The sequence below is a fragment of the Catharus ustulatus genome, chromosome 28 (genome assembly GCF_009819885.2).
Source record: "Catharus ustulatus isolate bCatUst1 chromosome 28, bCatUst1.pri.v2, whole genome shotgun sequence".
NCBI classification, from domain to species: domain Eukaryota; kingdom Metazoa; phylum Chordata; class Aves; order Passeriformes; family Turdidae; genus Catharus; species Catharus ustulatus.
Genome location: NC_046248.1, coordinates 5,265,576 through 5,286,871, shown reverse-complemented (window position 1 = coordinate 5,286,871; position 21,296 = coordinate 5,265,576). Strand labels below are relative to the sequence as shown.

Sequence of the window (21,296 nt, the reverse complement as noted above, 5' to 3'; positions counted from 1 at the left end):
AGAGGAGAGGCTGGCTGATTTTCAATGGACTTTCCGAACTCACCACTTCAAGCCTTACCTCTAGACAATAGATATTTAATTAATTTTACTTATTTTATATATATATATATATCTTCACCTATATTCATGCAGCAAAACCAGAAGCTGTGTTGCTCTGGCTTTATATTGAAATCTAAATCCAAATATTCATATCTAAAAATAGGTATTTAATTCATTTTACCTTATTTATATATATATACTCATCTATATTTGTGCAGCAAAACCAGAAGCTGTGTTGCCCTTAGTAACTTTAAAAATGTAATAATTATAACTACACTGTTCATAAGCTCACCTCAGTTACTGTGGCCATACTCACTGACTTTACTTTCAACATCTTCTCAAATTCTAAATTCCTCTTATTATCTCAGAGATGTCACTCTGTTAAATGTTATTAATTGGAATGACAACCAACTGTGTAAGAAATCACTGTAAAGAACCAAGAGTCATCATTCTGAGAATATATCTTGGATTGAAATGCACTAAGCATTTTCAGTGTTTTAAACAGTGGAGTTTTACTCATTTTTGTTGGATTATAGGAAGTTTTTAAATAGAGCAAAGTGCTGCAACAGGAACACTTGATCCCCTAAGGGAAAAAACTTATGAAATTATTATATCCCAAAATCTCAGTTCTGACATTTAATAATAGTTGGATATATTGGCCACATAAACTAAACTGAGATAATCCAAATCCAGAGAATCTAAAAAAGCTGCACAATTTCCTCAAGCACGAACAGCTAACATGCACTAACAGGCAAATGTTCCTCAGCAATTCAATTTGTGGAACTTCTCTTTATTATTCACAAATAACTATGGGTAAGTGAGTTCAGGCCCTTGCTGTATGTCATTTTGAAACTCTGGGTTGTGTCATCACTACAGATGAGTGTAGATTTTACAAACACATTATTTTACAAAATGTCACTTCCTAAATCTTCTCCTTTTCTCTCACGTTTCTCTGTATAAAGAGAAGTGTGAGAGTATCAGGGGAAAACCAGGAGCCTGCTAAATATGATGGCAGGGCAGTGGTGAGACTTTGGAAAGTCTTAGGATGCTAAAGATGCAGATAGGCACCTTATGGGATTTTCCAAAATTCCTAAGCGTGTAAGGCGCTTACAGCACGCTTAGGCCCTTTGAAAATCCTGCTAAGGACATATCTGCATCTTTAGGGATCTAAATCTCACCCTACATGTCCAGTTCCTCTCGTTCTTTGCTTTAAATCATGTTGCTGTGACACGGAGCACGCTGGGCTGAGCTCAGGAAAGGGGGAAAGGAGGTGGATTAGGTCTGAGAGGATTTCAGGAGGAAATCTGCACACTGCTGGGGTAAAGATGGAAATGTATCTTGTTCCAGCATTTCTCTTTATTACAGAAGCCCCACACTTTGTACAAGTGATGCTTTGTACATTCCTTGTTTTATCTTTTTTTTTTTAATGACAAGAAAGAAAAAGGGCTCAGTGCTCTCAGAAAAACTGAGTGTCAGCAAACACTGCTCATTTAGCCAGGTAACAAAATACCACTGTAATTCTAGATCATGTTAACATTATCTAGTTCTTTATTGACATCAACAGCAAAGCTTTGGTTGTGTTTTATATCAACATGGCCGTGAAATGTAACACATGTACCAGTATGACAATGCATTTGAAATGAAGGTTTTATACTTCCTCAAAGTTCTTTATAGAACTCTCTTATTTCTAAGCTGATCTATTTTCAGCCTGTTAACATTCTGAGGCAAAATGGAAATAACATGGCAAGTAGATTCTACTAAGATTTTAGCACAAAAACGTTTTTAAAGTAGAAAGGAAAAAAAAAAACCAGAACAAACCATAACCAGAAAATGGTTAACATGAAATAATCTGAGGTCACTTTCCACGTACATCATAAATTTCTATTTCACAGAATTTTTTTTTTCTATGTTTAACTTATTAACATGGCTTAATGTCTTAATCCCTTGAGTCCCAGGATTTAAAACAGATATTCAGAATTGTTTTTACTGATTACACTATGTATTTAACCACAAAGTAGCTGCTTAACTTGTTGGAAGTTTCCTGAAACAGCTAAATATTTATACAAGAAACAGACATCTCAACACTCTTCTCAGTTTGTTTTCAGACACAAACATTTCTCCAACAAACTGCTTTATCTTTGCAGAGTATTGGCAATGAAAGTTAGTCTCTCTTTCAGCATCTCCCTCTTCTGCTTTAAGTTGTTTTCTAAGGCCCTGGCTTCTTTTAAGATCTCATCAAGTTCCTGGACATGAGAAGAATCCAAAGCTGTTCTTGTACTAAAGTGAAGAAATCTGTAGTTAAAATGCCAATGTAGTCAATGTTAATGCCATTAACTTTCTCACTTTTTCCCTAAGCTGAAGCCACCCACCCATCTTATCTAGAGAATTTTAAAATTGCTGTGCAAACAGCACCAAGTTTACTTGCCATACAAGGTGAGCATATTTTGATAACAAGTTAATAATTTCTTCGCTCGCCTCTGTTAAGAGAGAAAAGAAAAAAAATCATTTAAACATTTGGATGAATCTCACCATGAAATTAGGTCATTCCATACTTACTGACAGTTTATTTAAATCACCATTTAAAATCTCTTCCAGTGGTTCAGTCTTGGAAAGGGATTGTGAGTCCTCAGAAGGAGCCAAATCTGTTTTGTCAGACAAGTGAGGATTTTCTGAAGCTTCCTTCTAACAGCAGAGCACATTAGGAAAAAAAATACAAGTTCTAGGATTTAAAACAAGCTTTGCAAAGAGTTTAGCTGAGAGAAAGAAGAGGTTTAAAAAGATCTTGAGGGTGTTTTTGGAGTAAATGCAAGTGGGTTCACAGCAATGTGAGCATCTTGGGGAGTGGGTGGGAAGTGCTAGATTGAGATCTCTGTACATATACACATTTATTTATTTATATCTACACACTTATTTATATTTATGTACTGATATATGTAGTATATCTGCAGATACATGAAATATATATATATCTTGAAATATATATATCTCAGTAAAAGCTGGTGGACTTCAGAAGCTCAAGAATTTCTACGTAAATACATCTCAGTGCTTACCCAATTTTATTGGGCTTCAAGCCCTTGTAGAAACTGTGGCTTCCTCTCACAAAAAAAAGTTATTTCTGTTCCCCCAAAGCCCTGAAGGATGGATGTCTGTACCTTCAGAGGAGGACACGGGACGGGGGGTCAGCCCCACTCACCTCCGTCTTTTTGCTTTTATTTCTCTCCTTTTCTGCTTTTTGCGAGCTGCTGGCCATGGCAGCCTCACGGAAACGCGGTGTTTGCTGAGCGGCCACGCTGGGGACAAGGTTTAAATCAAAAACCTGTCACACCTGCAGCTGCCAGGGCTCTCCCCTCACGGGGGAACAGTGCCCAAAGCCGGGGAATGGCAGGGAGCCCTGAACCGAGGGGTTTATCACTTTGTACAGCCCGAACCCAGTATCTAAAGGGATTTATCCCTTTTTGTCCAGCCCGAACCCGATATCTGAGATTTATCCCTTTTTGTCCAGCTCGAACCCGATATCTGAGATTTATCCCTTTGTCCAGCCCGAACCCGATATCTGAGATTTATCCCTTTTTGTCCAGCCCGAACCCGATATCTGAGATTTATCCCTTTTTGTCCAGCCCGAACCCGATATCCGAGGGGTTTATCCCTTGGTCCAGCCCTAACCCGGTATCCGAGTGATTTATCCCTTTGTCCAGCCTGAACCTGATATCTGAGGGGATTTATCCCTTTTTGTCCAGCCCTAACCCGGTATCCGAGTGATTTATCCCTTTGTCCCTTTTATCCTTTATCACCCCCAGAGCCCGAGGGCACCGATCCGCCCAGCACCGAGCCCGGCCCGCGGCCTCCCCTGCGGGCCTGAGGGGAGCGCCCGAGGGGACAAGGGAAAAGTGACAAGGGACGAGAAACAAGGGACCAAAAACAAGGGACAAGGGACCAAAAACAAGGGACAAGGGATGAGAATGAAGGGACAAGGGATGAGAATCAAGGGACACTCGTTCCCCTCAGGGCTGGCACTCGGAGCAGGAGCGGCCCGAGGTGTGCCCTGAGGGCCGGGCAGCGGCTCGGGCCCCGGCGGATCCACTCATTAATTAAAGATTTGCACAGTTTATCAAAGCTTTCCCGTCAAAGCGAAATCCTTGCAATGCGTTTCACGCTCGATGGATCTGCCTCAAAACACGAGCCAGAAATGAGGGCATTCAGAGAGACCATGCACTAAAATGAGTAACACTGAAATGAGTAACAGACTAAAATGAGTAATGACACTAAAATGCTAACAGCACTAAAATGCTAACAGCACTAAAATGAATAACACTAAAATGAGTGACACCACAACACACGACTGCCAACACTGTTTTTTCCTCTCTCTCTCTTAAGAATGGAGAATAAAAACTCTGTTTTTCCGGGGTTGTGTTTCACTTCTGTAGGTGACAATTTGGTGTCACCAAGTGGCGGAGTCACCCCGCGGCTCCTCTGTAAAAGGAATGAGCAGGAGGCAACAATTCAGGAGAGAAATTTCAGCATTCAAAGAGATTAAACAGCCAGCAAGTCACTGCTTTCCTAAATGGTGTTTTTGTTCACTGCAGTGAAGTTAATCATGCCAAAATCTGAATTTATGTTCGTGTTATGCCATAGTATGTGACTTACGTTATGGTATGCTATTTTACATATCTTATAATCAGTTATGGTATGTGATGTTATGGAAAGTTTGCCTCTGGCTTGTTTTGTTCTATTTTTTCCTTTATCCCCCTTTTCTTTATTTTTCTCTCTCTTCTGTTGTGAAGAGAAGAAAGGACCTGAATCTCACATACATCATCCAAATGGGAAATTAAAATATCAGCATGAGCAATCAAACTGCTGAAAGAAGAACTAAACACTTCCTCAAAGTAGAAACAACTTTTAGTGAGCTGCCATGGCCCATTTCATTTAATTATCAGATAGTTCATAATAATTATGTTATTAGGATTGCTATCTGAATATTAAGAAACAGAACATGCTAGGAAAATGTTTGTAATGTGTTTATTTAATCGTATCACCATTAATAGGCTTTATTAACAGACCACCTGAAGTAAAACAAATGAAATATCTAAATTTTAATTTCCATTATTTTGTGGATATGATAGTCCATGAATAAAACTCAGACTAAAAGTAACATTAAAAGAAAATTATTTAAGGGGATAGATTTCACTCTTACTGGAGTTCCAGTTCCTTTTAAATTGGAGCAAAATTATCTAAGCCATTACTCTAAAAGTAGTTGCAGTTCCTCTAAGACTGGAGATATTAAATTCCAGGAGAAATTGAAGTTTGAACTGTACCACAAAAGCTATTGTATGAATTAGATCTGCTTCTGAAAAATGCAAATATGTGAACAAAACACAAGGGAATGCTTTTGATTCAATGTGTTCATGAACTAATTGAATTTTAAGGCTCAAAGGCTAATATGAAAGACCAAGCCCTCCTTCCTGATATCTTTGTATGGAATATCAATAGGCCAAAAATATTAGTGCCAACAGGAATACAAAATAAATATTTAAACTTAAATGATAAATTATTAGTACAGCATTCACTTTTGAAAAAAGATGTTTGGCTAAACCAGCCAAAATCCAGGGTTATTAAAAAAGAGGCAGAGTTTTAATTTTCATCATTTCAAATAAAGTTGAAAGATGAGCTTTTAATCCCAAAACCACTTCCTCATGTTTATCATACAGATAGTAAAGCATTCCCTATGAACTTTGGGGGATTTTTTACCTCCAAGAGCAGTAAAAGGCATGTGAACAGCTGAGAGAAAATCTTGGGAACCTGGCTTTGGTTTGATGTGGGGATTTGGGGCTTTTTTATCATCCTCACCACTTGGAGCTCTACTATTTACCCAGCAAGCTGCAGGGCTGAGTGCCCGAACTTCTGACCAGCGCCAGAAACAGCAAATCCAGGCATGGAGGTGTAAGAAATTGGGAAATCCTCACTGCCCTGGATTTAGGGAGTGCCCCACCCCTGCATCCCAGCCTGTGCTGCTGTCACCACCCCGAGGGTGGCACATACAGCTTGGTGACACTCCGGCATTCTGGGCACTGCTGCCCCGAGCACCAGCAGCGCTGATTTCCACACCAAAGCCAGGCAGGAACAGAAGGGGAAGCCGGACGGGCACGGGCATCCCCTGCCTCGAAGCTGCCGTCAGCTCTTGGCAGGAGAAGCTGCTGGAGCAGCAGGACGAGCGCGCTGACATCAGCGTGACACCGAGCGGCACCCTCGTAACCCCAGATTTGCATAGGCGCTGGCTCCTGCAGCCAGGAGGGGAAATGCCGAGCGAGAAATGCGGACGTAGGCAGAGACCTTGGGAAAGCGTCCCCATTTCGGCTATATAGCTCCTCCCGGCATTGCCGCGGCTGCGCTCGCTTCCCTCCGGCTGGGGCATCCCCGGCGGCGGCGGGGCTCTCACCGGGCTCTCACCGGGCTCTCACCGGGCTCCGACCGGGCTCTCACCGGGCTCTCACCGGGTTACCGGGCATAGCTCCGGTCCTCACCGGGCTCTCACCGGGTTACCGGGCATAGCTCCGGTCCTCACTGGGCTCTCACCGGGTTACCGAGCACAGCTCCGATCCTCACCGGGCTCTCACCGGGCTCTCACCGGGCTGCGGGGCACAGCTCCGATCCTCACCGGGCTCCCGGGCACAGCTCCGTTCCTGACCCGGGCTATCTCGGTACAGTCCCTATCCTCCGATCCTGACCCGGGCTGTCTCGGTACAGCCCCTATCCTCCGATCCTGACCCGGGCTATCTCGGTACAGCCCCTATCCTCCGATCCTGACCCGGGCTGTCTCGGTACAGCCCCTATCCTCCGATCCTGACCCGGGCTATCTCGGTACAGCCCCGATCCTGGCACAGCCCCGCTCGTGACTCAGGCAGAGCGGCGGCTGCGCTTCTCCCGGCTCCTATCACTGGGCTGCAGCTCCTGAAGAGCCACAAACGAGCACCGAGAGCTACAAAGGACACCGAGAGCTATAAAGGAGCACCGAGAGCCACAAAGGAGCACCGAGAGCTACAAAGGAGCACCGAGAGCCACAAAGGAGCACCTAGAGCTATAAAGGAGCACCGAGAGCCACAAACGACACCGAGAGCCACCTCTGCTCCTGCTGTGCATCCTGAGCTTCTCCCGGCTCCCATCGCTCTGCTGCACTTCCCGAAGAACCAGAACGGACACCGAGAGGCAGAAGGGACACTGAGAGGCAGAAGGGACACCGAGAGGCAGAAGGGACACTGAGAGGAAGAGGGGATACCCAGAGCCAGAAGGGACACTGAGAGGAAGAAGGGACACCCAGAGCCAGAAGGGACACCGAGAGGCAGAAGGGACACTGAGAGGCACAAAGGACACCGAGAGGCACAAGGGACACCGAGAGGAAGAAGAGACACTGAGAGGAAGAAGGGACACCCAGAGCCAGAAGGGACACCGAGAGGCACAAAGGACACCGAGAGGCGTCAGGGACACCCAGAGCCGCCTCTGCTCCCGGCCCGCATCCCTCTGCTTTCTCAGGGTGAGTCATTCCACGTCTGACACTCAGAGGCACCCAGAGCTTCTGCTGTTCCTTTCAAAGGTCCTCGGTAAATAACCACCTTTCACTACTCGAGGTTGGGCTTGGTGATCCTGGAGGTCTTTCCCAAGCTTTTTGATTCTGTGATTAAGGGAAGATGGCAGGCATTTTGTTTCACCCATTAAAGCAAGGGCCACTTTTTGCTTCAATCCTCTGTCAAAAGTCTTGCCCGTGCTTGCCCCTGGGCTTTAGAGCAGCAGGTTTGTGGTTGATGTGCTAAGATCGAGACCTGCATGGATGGGTGTTGTGTTTTGTTTCCAGGGCCTGGATGTGCATGTTTGCAATCAAAGATGCTGCTGGGAGACTGCACAGCTACAATTAGATAAAAAACATATCAAATACAAATAGAAAGAGAAAAAAAAATCACTCTCAAATACTTTCCTCAAAATGCTTTGCTAGAGGGACAAAGAAAACCACGGTGATTTCCCACCCTAATCCCTCTGGGTGTGCATGTTTACTTACTGTGATATTGCTCAATTTTGTATAAAAAGTAATTTTCAACTGGTGAAAAAGCTTTGGAGTGATCTGGGTATTTTGATTGCACAATCAAATCCCAATTGTTCATCCGGTTTTAAGACATTTATTATCTTTAGTGCAAGGGATGGCCTTTCTAGGGGCAGTCAGAATGGATTCTAACTTGTGGGTATTTTGGAAGCTCATGCTTTTCTAGGGGGAGTCTGGTAAGATCAGTCAGTGCAGACTGAGCATTTATTTATCCCTTCCTGGGGTAAGAACACGGAGCTGAACTCTGATTCCTCTCCCTGTGCTGGGGGCAGGGTGAAGATGAGCGCTGAAGAGATTCTGGTGCGTGCAGTAGAACTTGGGAAAAATTTCTGCCTCTATTTTGATGGTAATTAGAGCATTTAATAACCTTTTCTGTTTGAATACTGATTCAACACAACTCCTTTGTGTTAAACCTAACTTTCCCATAAACTTCAGTTTTAAGTGGTGTGCCAAGTATCTGAGTCAGGGAATATTTGCTGGGAAAGGGCATATGGAATATTCTGGGAAAGGACACTCAGAAACGTTGGGATACTGGGGGGTGGACTTGGAGTGAATGAGTAATTTCCAGTATTATGGAAAAAAGCCAGTTAGAAAACATTTGTTCTTTAAAAGCAATTTGTAATGATTTCTTCTTGTCCTTTTGCTCACTTAAAGGCACCAGTAAAACCAAAAATTTGCATGTGGTCATTCCTCAGTTTTAGGCTTAGAATGACATTCTCACCCTTTTAAATAACCCTAACCAAGCATTTTGAATGCCTCTGGTTTGGTGGTGACTCCAGTTCTCAAATGACTGGGTTTCATTTGCTGTGCTCCAGATAAACCCTGTCTGTAGTGACAGCAGCTCTGCCTTGGTGGCACAGGGCTGTGGGAACTCGTAGGTGGCTGCTGGGCACAAAGTGACTTCTTCTGTGGGGGCAGAGCTTAATGTTGTTTTTCTTTCCTTTTTTTCACTGCTCACTTGGAACCAAGACGACGATGGTAAGCTGAGAACTCATCTTTTACGATTTTCTTACTCATTTCACACTCACTAATCCAGAGAGGACAAGTTTCAAACTGAGAAAAAAATCCAGAGCTACACTCACTGCTCCTTCTGCTGCTGATGTTGCTTTAATTCCTCATGAGACACAGGGCAGTGCCTTCTCTGACAGCACCTTTCAATGCACTTTGTTGGGCAAAAGAGAACTGGTGCTCTGAATTCTCACTGACAAACACAGCAGCTTTTTTTGCTTGTATAAATAAACTTTTGTATTCTGGGAAACCTGCTTCAGGCAGAGGTGTAAAAGATGATGTGGCCTTCCTTTACTTTGATGCTATTCTAAGAACTCCTTACACGTGACAAGCTGACAGCAAACTGATCTGAGGAGATAAAATGTGAATATTTGTGTTTGCCCACCCCTGCAGAGCTGGAGTGTGATGCCCTGTGCAAGGAGAAGATTCTGCACCGAGTGCTGAGGAACATCAACAGCCAGCTGCTCGTGGTGCGCCCTGACCTGAACCTGGCAGCCTTCGAGGATGTCACAGACCAGGAGATGCAATCTGGTAATTCCAAACAGAAACCATCACCACTGCTCTGCTGCTTCATCCTGGAGGGGCTTTGGTTCTAATCATCCACTCGGTGATGGCACTGAGAATAATTAAAACTTCATTTGGAAGAATGAAACGAAGCTGAGAGCAGAATTTTGTGCCTTGGGCATTGGTGATGGATGAGATTTCTGGGGCAGAGCAAAGCCTGCAGGTGTCACATGCACAGAAAGGGCTGTTAAGATTTTTGCTTGGCTCTGATCACAAAATTTTTAATTCCCCCCTTTTTAAAATGCTGGATTACAAAAAAACAATTTTAAAATTTAAACAATGTACTAGCACTAAAAGGTCTTACTTTCTTCTGATAATATTAGCTATAAACTTTAAAGTTTTGGCTTTTTGGGATACTTCAGCAGTTGCTTTCTGGATCATCTATAAGCAGCCATGCTCTGATTTACAGGTAGCCACTTCCAGGTGCCAGTGTCCCTTTCTGCAGGCACACAGAGGGGGTGAGCCCTCCCCACCCTCCCTGGTGACCTCAGCTGCTTTGGTGCTGAGCAGAGCACAACCAGAGCCATAAAAATTCAAATTCTGGCTCTTGTCAGGAAAAAATAACCTGGCAGGACAGGCAGAGGGATGGTAAAACATCCCTGGATTAAATAACCTGGCAGGAGAGGCAGAGTTGCCAGGGGATGGTAAAACATCCCTGAATTCAATAACCTGGCAGGACAGGCAGAGGGATGGTAAAACATCCCTGGATTAAATAACCTGGCAGGACAGGCAGAGTTGCCAGGGGATGGTAAAACATCCCTGAATTCAATAACCTGGCAGGACAGGCAGAGGGATGGTAAAACATCCCTGAATTCAATAACCTGGCAGGACAGGCAGAGGGATGGTAAAACATCCCTGGATTCAATAACCTGGCAGGACAGGCAGAGTTGCCAGGGGATGGTAAAACATCCCTGTTTCAGTTGTTGCAGCTGCCCTTGAGCAGGTTATCCACAATAATCCATCTCTTTCCAGGCAAAGGGATGCATTTCAGCATTCACATCTACAAAACCACCACACCCTTAGCAGGGCTGCCCGTGGCCTTCAGTGTCCAAGTGGAAAACAAAAGTTATTACATGTGCTGTGAGAGGGAAGGTGGAGAAATGATCGTTAGATTCAAGGTAAGGATGTGCACCCCTCTCCTCATCTGTACAAATCCAGCTCAGAGCTGGAATAAAACTGCTCAGGGCTTGTGCTGGGATTAACCTGCTCCCTTTTTCCTTCCTCAGGAAGGAGAAGTTCCCAAAGAAATTCCTGGGGAAAGCAACATCATCTTTTTCAAAAAGACATTTACATCTTGCTCCTCCACAGCATTTAAGTTTGAATACTCACTGGAACGAGGGATGTTCTTGGCCTTTCAGGAAGAAGGCTACTTGAGAAAATTAATCCTAAAGAAACTGCCAAAAGATGAAGTGGATGAAACCATGAAGATGAGTTTATGTAACTTCAGTCAATGAAAATCACAACTTATGATGGAACACTTCAACAGTTTTAAAGTACAGATTGTTTTTTTTTATAAAAGAAACTTTAGTCTTTCTTTATTCAAAATATGTCAGTTTTATGTTTTAACTACTGTCAGTTACTTATTAAAAAAATAAATGCAAGTTCTTGGCAAAAAAGCCAAGAGTGTTTTCAGTCAGACAGAAGAGAATTACACACTGAAGAAAGAAGAATGTGCATGTCTATATAGTCCTGTAGAATCTGATCCCCAAAATCTTTAATGCCTGTTGACCAAACAGCTTTTGAATTAGGTCTGGACTTTCACACTCCCAAAACTCTCAGATAATGAATTTCTCTTTAAACAGCACAGGCTGTGTGAGGAAAGCTCAGACTCTCCATGAGAGACCCTCAGAGGGACTTAGCCATGCCTCAGCAATGGGAAAAAATAACAAATGTAGGCATTAAAAACCACCACAAATACACAGCTCTGCTCTGACCACAGCACTTACAAAACCTTGGCCAGCTTTGCTGCAGCTACCTGCTTTTGTTCATAAACAACATTTCCAATCCATACTTGATAAAAATCAGAAAGTCTTGCAGAATCCTTGGGCGTTCTGTCCATTGCACAATCCCTGATGTAACACAAATTCTCTTCCTCTATTAATATGCCCACACAAGTACCATGAGAATGTGGAAAGAGTTTTCCACTTCTTAGCACTGTGAAAGTCAAGACAGGATGAAGCACAAAGTTAAAAACCACAATCTCAGTTCCCCACTAAAATCCCCTAAAAGAACAGAACATTCTCTCAGCCTCCTCTTCGTTGTCTTTTGACACAGGACAACACAGACCAGAATATTTAGAAAATAAAACATAAAATCCTTGAAAGTCAAATGTTCCTAAAGTCAAACCTGCAAAAGTATTTTTATTCTATGTCAATCCTTGTATTTTTCAAAGGACATTAATTATTCTTGTATTAAGTCAAGTCTAAGTCACCTCTAAGTGTTAATTCATACAAATATTCTGTGTTTTATGAAGTGAGGCAGGGCAGACCTACCTGCAGAGAAAACATTTTAGGCAACCCAAAATCAGTAAGAATGGTTCAGAAGCACACACAAAATTTCTGTAAATTCTTTATTGCATGGATTAAGAAAAAAAGTATTCCCTTTTCTACATCAACTCCCAGGGTCCAAAGAGTTACAGGGTGTGCCTCACACTGATGTCAGAAGCAGCAGTTCGGTTCTCCACAAGTCAAACTCGTTTTACAGAACAAGAAACCAACCAACAGTTAGAAAAACACCTATTAAAGTTGCTATTACAAGGGGAGTTCCCTTTAGCTATGCAAGTCTGCCACTGATGGAATTCATCCACCCCAATTTACAGTGCAGTTTGAATCCTCTCACTCTCACTGGGCATTTTCCAGTTAAATCTGGTTTGAAATCAGTTTTTTTTTTTCTCTACATATTCTGAACTAGCTGTGAGCCCCCTGCAGGCTCACTGGGGACCCTTGGCTGTTCCTTGGCTGTGCAGGATGTTGCTCACAAGCTGATGAAGCAGAGGCAGCAGAGGAGAATGCTGTGTGCCAGGGCTGGGGCTGCTCAGAGGCTCCAGAGCATGGCCACAGCCTTGCAGATGCCCACGTCATGGTAGTTGAAGTGGCAGAGGCCAGCGAAGGTCAGGGCAGACAGGACATACAGCCCCATGTTGGCAGCTTTATTGGGCACATCTCCATGCACATAATCAGTAATTACCTGGCCCAGACCCCTGAACAAGAGAGAAAAGCTCAGATCAGCACAGTTCACTCACTGCAATCCATCCGCTCCGTGTGCCCGTTCTACCAACTCGCTCTTTCCCCCTGCTGCCATTTCTGAAGAATGCTCAGTTCCCACTCAGAAACAGGATGAATCTATTTCAAAAACAAAGCAAAACATTCCACAGGTTCCATTGAAAATACACAGATTGGTTCAGAGTTTTCTTGGGAAAACCAAGCGCTGACCACAGCTCTCCAGAAAACAGAATCCTTGGAATCTGCCTTCTGATCTGACTTCCAAGGACTGGAAAAGAGCAAAACCAAGGAAATACCTGGGAGCAGCCACTGTCACAAAGACACAGAAGATTCTTTGGTATGCACTTAGATTACAAGAGTGGCAACCAAAGAAATCAGCATATTTTCAGTTTTTTCTACATCTGGAAGAGAATTCCTATCCAGATTTGAACTACCCAGCAACACGAGACACAGGATGCTTGTTTTGGGAAAAAGCTCCCAGTCAGAGCAAGGAAGGTGCAAGAATCCCTGGCACAAACTCCTAAGGGCAGAACTGAGATTTAAGAAAACCTGGCACCCCCAAAGTACCAGGAAAATCTGCTTTATCCTTGTGGCAAGGAACCCCCAAACCTCAGCAAGGTGGATGCTGCCAGTCTGGCCAACCACATAGCTGGATCCACTCCTAATTAGTCCTCTGCTCTCATTAAGGGTGACAGCAGAACTACACTGAGCAAACATCCATCCAGGAATAAAGGAAATATTCATCCAGGTCTCCTTAGTGGAAGAGCTCCTGTGAGCTCTTTGTTATGCAGGACCTTATCACCACTGAGATGTACAAAGCCACTGTACAGAGTGCAGAGGCAGAATATTTTTATATTATTTTTATCCAAATCTGTCCTCTTTCTGGTTCTTTCACAGGTTAAAAGCATCCAGGATTCCACACTTCCAGGGGCAAGGAAGTGCTTCTAAAGTTAAGATACTACAGAGCTTTTATGGATTCTTTTTCTGAGTGAGAGAACAACGTGAGAAAGGATGACCAAACGATGACAACTCATCAGAGATCACAACTGTCACAGAACGGGGAGACCAAGGACTTTTCCCAGGTGTTTTACACCAGACCAGGATGAGCTCTGGAGCCAGCAAACCTTCTTTGCTGTGAGCTGGCCCTGCTGTGCTTACCAGTGGCCGTGCAGGGTGAGGGCTGCAGCCAGGGAATAGTCCACGGCCGGTCCGGGGCACAGGTAGGCTGCAGGGAGCAGCCCCAGCAGCAGCACACTGACAGCTCGCTCCCCTGTCCAGTGCAGGGATGCAGCCCTGGAACTGCCTGCAAGGAGAAACATTCTCAGGGAGCAGCTCCTCTGCCAAGGGCTGCAGGGATGGCTCTGGAATCTGCAGTGTTTGCAAACCAAAACCCAGCATGAGTAATGCTGGAAACGCAACAGGAGCATCAGCCAGGCTGAAACCATCAAGAACTGACTCTGAAATTATCAGGGCAACACCCTCAAAGTGCTCAGCTAACACACAGATACCATCCCTCCATCTAAACCAAAAATGTTTTCCTTTGTTTTGGCACAGAGAAAAGACATTGAGAAAGTGACAAGACAAGGAAAGCAACGGATCTGAAGTTTGGACTTGGGCAAAGTGCACTGAGCTGGAACAGCGCTGCTGAAGGTGAGGGTACACACACTCCTCACAGCCTGAGGCACCACACCACGATTATCTATCACAAATAACATCTCTGCACAGCTACTGCCCCACCTAACAACACCCAGCATTTCACAACTTTCCCCTTAAATCAACGGGCATTTAGGATTATTTTTTCCTTTGCTGGTAACACCTGTAACACCCAACAAGAGAACCACTGTACCATGTGTAAATCTCTTCTGCTTTTTGTTACAGTTGCCACTTAAAATCGCCTAGAAAAATGACAGACTCAGTCTGGTTTGGGATGGGAGGGACCTTAAAGCTCATCTTGGTTTAAAATCCCTGTATGGCCATCAGGTACCACCTCCATCACCTCTGTCCTTTATCCCTGCACTGCTGTTGGTCCCTTGGAGAACCCGAGCCAAAATCGGGTCCTTTACAAGACATTCTTGAATCACAGAGTGTTCAGAAGTTGGAACAGACCTTAAGGATCATCCAATCCCACCGCCTGCCATGTGCAGGATGCCTTGCGCTAGATCCAGCTGCTCGGACTCCGCCCAGCAGTTCCAGGCAAGGAAAAGGAGCCCTGATCAAGGAAAACGAGACCCCGCACACACAGACAGACACACAGACGGACACACAGACAGGGCAGGGCCGTACCGTGTTCCTGGCGGGGCGGGCCGTGGCTCTCGCGGGCCGGGGCGCAGCGAGCGGCGGCAGCACCGAGCGCGGCGGGGCGGCGGAGCAGGGCCGAGCCCAGGAGAGCTGCGGGGACAACGGGGGTGGGCGTGAGAGGGGGGATCCCGCACCCTCCAGGGTCCCTCATCCTCCGGGATCCTGCATCCTCCGGGGTCCTGCACCCTCCGGCATCCCGCACCCTCAGGGATCCTGCATCCTCTAGGACCCTGCATCCTCCGGAATCCCGCACTCTCCGGGATCCTGCATCCTCCGAGATCCCGCAGCCACCAGAGCCGCGCATCCTCCGGGGATCCCGCGGCCACCAGAGCCCCGCACCCAGGGGTCCCGCACCCTCCGGGGTCCCGGTCCCCGCCCGCCCCGCAGTCCCGGCCTCACTGACCCAGGGCGGCCCCGCGGGGCCGCGGCCGCAGCAGCGCCAGCGCCATGTCCGCTCCAAGGGCACCGCGCCCGGACACGGAAACGCTGCCCGAGCTTCCGCCTCCGGTCCCGCTGCCGATCCCGCTTCCGCTCCCACTGCCGCTGCCGCTTCCGCTTCCGCCGCACGGGACAGCCGGGAAGTGCCGGAGGCAGCGGGAGATGGGATTGGGGAAGCAATCCTCCCCTCCGAGCAGGCCCTGGCACGGCTGCCCCGAGGAGCTGTGGCTGCCCCATCGCCAAAAATGCCCAAGGCCAAGCTGGAGCAACCTGGTGGAAGGTGTAATGCTCATGGAACTGGAATATGGATTCCCTTCCAGCACAAACCGTTCTGTAGTTCTATAATTCTCTCTTAAATAAATTCTCTAAAAAAAAATAATTCTCTCTCTAGTTCTATCATTCTGACCAGCAGCAGGCCCAGGTGCTCCTCACCTGTGTGTTCACTACTGAAATGCCTTTGTACACACCATAAACGCCTCCGTGAACATCTCGTTTTTCTTTCCATTTGAAGGGGGAAAAGGAACAGTAATCAGAACTTGGGGTGAGGATTTCGGGCCACTGACACTGTTTTGTGCTTGTCCAGGACACAACAATCATCCCACACATTTCCCCAGTGCCCTGATTTCATCTGCAAGTGTGGTCATGCAGAAACAAACAGCCAGGGAGAACACAGGCACCACCCAGCCTGCCAGCCCTGTGCTCTGTCCCCGGGCTTTGCTCCAGAACAATGACAAAAGCATCAAACACATCTGGACTGATTTATTTTATTAAAAGGCTTGGCTGTTTGCTGCAGGGAGAATGGCCTGGTACCAGTTTCTCCAGTAACACTGGGCAGAGCAGAGACAGGACACAACACCCACCAGGGCCTCTCTGGCAGCACAAATGGTTTCAGCATCCCCATAGAGATGGAAGGAAGGTAGACACAGTGGCCAGCCCACAGCAGGCTCTGGACAGGAGTCTAAACCAAGCAGATGAGCTGGTGGCTTTTTCACCATTAAGGAAGTCCCTGCACCTTCAGCTGGAATGGGAATATTCCCTCAGCTCCCCTCTGTGCCCAGCTGATCCTGTGCACGCCCCCATGGTGGAGGATGGGAGACAAAACTACCTGGGGGTTACAGTGACATTTCCTCTGTTACCAGCTTGATTTATCAGCCTGTCCTCTCTCCTACTGGCCATTGTTTTGGTGAGCCAAGAGAGCAATCTGTTCAAACACAATTTACAAAAAAAACCCCAGTCTGATCACAGCCAAAGATTGCAGTGGCAGGATGGAGGTGCTGTCCTGCAGCCAGGCTGGGCTGCTCCCTGTGTGTGTAAACCAGTGCAGGAGCAGTGCTGAGTGACAGACCTGCCTCTGTCCCCCCCTCCTGCCCTGAGCTGCACCCAGACCCCTCAGTCCTCATCAGAGCTGTCCTCAGACTTCTCATCCCCTGCCACCTTCCAGTTCTTCCTCTTGCTCCTCTTCTCTGGCACCTCACTTGGCCTCTCCGGTGCCGAGTTGTGCCGCTTCTTTCTCTTCCTCGGGGGCCGTTTGTCCTTTTTGCCCTCGGATTCAGTGTCCTCAGAGCTGCTGGTGCTGGAGCTGCTTGCATGGGAAAAGTCACTCTCCTGCCCAGAAGAAGAGGTAGGTTCCTTGGCAGGCACTTTCCTGGGCTTTTTCTTGCGCTTGTGTTTTCCTTTCCGGGTGCTTGGAGTCTCCTCTCCTGAGCCCTCGCTCTCCCCCCGGGAGGAATCTGTGGAAGTTCTCTCCTGCTCCTTTTTCTTTTTCTTCCTCTTTTTGTGTGAGCGCTTTTTTTGCTTCTTCTTGTGGGATTTCTTGGTTTTTTTCCTTTTGTGGGACTCACGGGCTGTTTGCTTCCCTGGGTGGGATCTCTTCTTCCCGTTGACAGCATTTTGCTCATCTCCTTCCTGCTGATCACTGGAAAAAGAACAGGAGGAGGTGAACTGAAAGCCACTGAGTGATGAAACTCATTTATATCCAATCTGTATGCCTGAGAAAGAAGAATGATTCTGCTGGGTGTAGAGTAAAAATAATTAATTCTGCCTTAAAATCTTGTTTTTCCACACTCTAGGTTACTTTAAAAATTTATTTACCTCCCAGACTCACAGATTTTGGTATCTCCAGCTAAACATGAATATCTTAATTACTACAAAAGATTCTCCTAAGACTCACAGCTCCTTAATAGATTTGAGTTTTTTAACAGTAAAGTTTTGCTTTCAAGGCTGATCTCTGTTCAAAAATTAAAACTCATTTTGTAAAATTCCCAAGGCACATTCTGGATCCATCAGTAAGAGTGTCTGCCTTACCTGTCTGTGTCAAATTCTTCAGGGTACAGCTCTTTATATCCACTGTGCCCCCACCTGTGAGAAAGCAGAACCATCCATTAAAAACAGACAACATGTTTGAGGACAAAAATGCAATTCTGAAAAGGCAGAGCCACAGAATGAATCTGAGTTTAGACAGGGAGGAAGGAAATAGAACTGATTTGATTTGGTTGGTGCTATTTTAATCACCTTATGTTCTCAAAGCTCAACTCAGATTTCTTTAAAACAACCCTGGACTTGTGTTTCTTGAGGTTTTTTAAAGCTTATTGGGCAGAGTAATAATTATTAAGCTTAGGGCTGGGATTTTGCTTAATGTAGCTTAGAAACTCCACAGAACAGCTCAGTTTGGTTATTCTGTGACATGGCAGAAGTTTGTATGTGTAATTAATTTTGAAAATGAGCTCCAGCTCTATTTCATCACACACCTAACAGAAATGTGCCATTTTTTGCTACAGGACTCCAAAAAGATGCTTTAATTACAACCACAGCACACGGAATTCCCCCACAGACCTGTCTGGCATGTTGGCTTCACATTCATACAGCTTTTTATTCCAGGATCTGGCCCTGAGCAGATCATCTTCCACCAGGTCCAGGAGCTGTGGGTTCCTGGATTTCCAGTTCCTGTGCCCCTCCTCGTCGAAGCCATCGCTGCGCATGCGACTGCTGCGGAGAGGGAGCAGCTCCTTCAGGAGGGGAGACACCCCCAGAGCCCCCCAGACACCCCCAGAGCCCCCCAGCCACCCCCAGAGCCCCCCCAGAGCCCCTCAGACACCCCCAAAGCCCCCCAGACACCCCCAGAGCCCCCCAGACACCCCCAGAGCCTCTCAGAGTCCCCCAGAGCCCCCCCAGAGCCTCCCCTCATTAACCTGCCCCTCCAGCATCTCACATCTACATGAACACACAAATGGTCAGCCTTAATTTTCACCTCTTCCCAAGGCAGAATCAATATTTCTGTGGTGTGTCTCACCTGGAGGTGTCTGACAGCATTCTGCTCTGCCTTTTCCAGTAAGTCTCTTCTGTCTGCTTCTCCCATTCCCTTATTTTCCACATTTCTGTCTCTTCCTGAAGCTGAAATCACAGAAAAGGAAACACAAGGAAACATCAGGGAAAATGCATGCAACCTCAACACTCCTGGTATGAAAACTCACAGCCATCTCTCCTACCATCCCCAAACAAAGGATTATTTACACAGTTCTGTGTCCAAAAGAGAACTTCCCGATGGTGGTTAGACCTGCTGAATTATGAGTCACGAAAGAGTTTGCTGAACTTAATGGAGTTGCTTAATCCCGCAGGAAAATCCTGCCTGTGCACACAAAGTTCAAATTGTTCCATGCAATTAAAAGCACGCACACAGCACAACAAATGAAATAAAACCTATTAAAGATTTGCTGCTTTGTAAGTAAGGACAGGCACATCCCCTCACTGGGGTGACAACGGGGCGAAACTAAACTCGGGGAAGCGGAACGGGGTTAAACGGAACTCGACACAAACAGCGTTAAACCGAAAGTCACCCTGAGGATGCGGATGGGGCCGATTTACCAAACTCCTTTTATTTCTGCATCAGTGTTTGAGGATCAGCAGCGCACCGGGATGTCCGGGGCCGCTCCTCCCATCACCGTGTGATGTCCCCGGACCCAGGGATGTCCCGCAAACCGAGATGTCCCCGCACCTCGGGATGTCCCCGCACACCGGGATGTCCCCGCACCCCCGGGGATGTCCCCGCACACCGGGATGTCCCCGCACCCCCGGGGATGTCCCCGCACCCCTGGGGATGTCCCCACACCCCGAGCCGCCCCGCTGGGCCCCGCAGGCCCCGCCGGGCCCGGGCCTCACCTTGTTGTGCGCTCCGGTGTGGCGGATGACGTTGCGCAGCAGCACCTTCCCCACGGGCACGCGGGACATGCTGTGGGCGCTGCCGCGGGCCCGTGCCGGGCGCGGTGCCGCTGGCGGTGTTTGAGGCGCTGCTGGCGGTGTTTGAGGCGGTGTTTGAGGCGGTGTTTGAGGCGATGTTTGTGCCGGTGTTGGTGGCGGCGGCCGGGCCGGGCCGGGCCGGGCGGGGGACGCGGAAACGCGCGGGGCCGCGCGCGCGCCGCTTCCGGCGCCGTCTCCAGGGCAACGGCGCCGCCATGGCCGTGAGGGCCGGGAGGGCTCCGGGCGGCCCGAACGGAACCGAACCGCTCCAAATGGGGCAGAACCGCTCCAAACGGGGCAGAACGGCTCTAAACGGAACAGAACCGCTCCAAACGGGGCAGAACGGCCCTAAACGGAACCGAACCGCTCCAAACGGAGCCAGTCTCCCCCAAACAGAGCCGAATTCCCCCAAACGGAACCCAAACGGCCCCAGACGGATCCGAACCTCCCCAAAAGGAGCCAATCTCCCCCAAACAGAGCCAAATTCCCCCAAACAGAGCCGAATTCCCCCAAACAGAGCCGAATTCCCCCAAACAGAGCCGAATTTCCCCAGACAGAGCCGAATTCCCCCAAACAGACCCGAATTTCCCCAAACAGACCCGAATTCCCCCAAACAGACCCGAATTCCCCCAAACAGAGCCGAATTTCCCCAGACAGAGCCGAATTCCCCCAGACGGACCCGATCTCCCCTAAACAGAGCCGAACCTCCCCGGTACCGCCGGGTCCGGCCCCGTTCCAGCCCCGCTGCCCCCGTGGCTCCGAGCATGGGCCGGGACAGCAGGTGGCAGCTCTAAAGAAATCCTTTTGGGAAAAAAAAAATCCCCAAAATTCCCAGAAACACGGTGGCTGGGGAATGCTGGAAACCCTGTAACTCGTTAATAGTTTCAATCAATTGTTTAACTAATAAATTTTTACATAATGGTTTAATTTAAAATTTAAGTAATGGTTTTAGTATAATTTTAAATAATAGTTTTAATGAATTTAAGTGTTATTTGTAATTTATTTTATTGGTTTAATTCCCTTTTAAGTAATTTGTTTCCATAATCATGGATATTCTTAGCCAGCATTTAGCAAAGCTGTTGTAGGACACTTCTGCAGAAACACAGCTTGGGGAAATGACTGAAACTTCTTGAAGTTTTGGCAGATTTGGCAAAAGCCCAGAGTGAAAATCTTGGGTGGTAGGGAGGTTTAGGGCATTTTTAATTCACTTTTTACTCATGAGAGGTGAGTATCTCAAATGCCTTTAGAGATGCAAGTAGAAAAAGGAAGGTTGGAGGAAGAGTAGCACCATCAAACTCACAAAAAAAAAAAAAAAAGAGAGAGAGTAAAGAGTGTAAATATTCAAATATTTGAATATTTAGTTACAGTACTGGAAAGAAGCACCAATGCCTCCTGCTGTGCTGCACCAT

General features: G+C 46.8%; 4 protein-coding genes across 5 annotated transcripts; 1 reads left to right on the top strand and 3 right to left on the bottom strand.

Annotated features, from left to right (window-relative positions):
• Positions 1-206: 206 nt before the first annotated feature.
• On the bottom strand, positions 207-6,542 carry TEX12 (testis expressed 12). The gene is made up of 5 exons (XM_033081511.1): positions 6,528-6,542; positions 3,233-3,355; positions 2,616-2,721; positions 2,465-2,516; positions 207-2,316 (listed from the first exon to the last, which is right to left on the bottom strand). The coding sequence occupies exons 1-5, from the start codon at positions 6,540-6,542 to the stop codon at positions 2,172-2,174; spliced, it is 441 nt and encodes a 146-aa protein (XP_032937402.1). The 3' UTR covers positions 207-2,171.
• Positions 3,021-12,396, top strand: IL18 (interleukin 18). The gene is given in 7 exon segments (XM_033081614.2): positions 3,021-7,564; positions 8,398-8,471; positions 9,095-9,103; positions 9,527-9,664; positions 10,670-10,815; positions 10,924-11,130; positions 11,132-12,396. Coding segments are annotated over 6 exon segments (603 nt in total). The 5' UTR covers positions 3,021-7,564; positions 8,398-8,404; the 3' UTR covers positions 11,168-12,396.
• Positions 12,253-15,697, bottom strand: SDHD (succinate dehydrogenase complex subunit D). 2 transcript variants are annotated; one of them, XM_033081617.2, is made up of 4 exons: positions 15,620-15,697; positions 15,202-15,306; positions 14,077-14,221; positions 12,253-12,896 (listed from the first exon to the last, which is right to left on the bottom strand). In XM_033081617.2, exons 1-4 carry the CDS (start codon positions 15,663-15,665, stop codon positions 12,731-12,733), a joined length of 462 nt encoding a protein of 153 aa, XP_032937508.1. In that variant the 5' UTR covers positions 15,666-15,697; the 3' UTR covers positions 12,253-12,730. The 2 variants fall into 2 exon arrangements, with proteins under 2 accessions (XP_032937508.1, XP_032937507.1); XM_033081616.2 differs by lacking the exon at positions 15,620-15,697 and having other exon boundaries at positions 15,202-15,369.
• A 705-nt stretch (positions 15,698-16,402) lies between these two features.
• NKAPD1 (NKAP domain containing 1) lies at positions 16,403-20,037 on the bottom strand. The gene is made up of 5 exons (XM_033081708.1): positions 19,810-20,037; positions 18,944-19,044; positions 18,487-18,639; positions 17,959-18,012; positions 16,403-17,569 (listed from the first exon to the last, which is right to left on the bottom strand). Exons 1-5 carry the CDS (start codon positions 19,876-19,878, stop codon positions 17,044-17,046), a joined length of 903 nt encoding a protein of 300 aa, XP_032937599.1. The 5' UTR covers positions 19,879-20,037; the 3' UTR covers positions 16,403-17,043.
• Between the last annotated feature and the right edge of the window lie 1,259 nt (positions 20,038-21,296).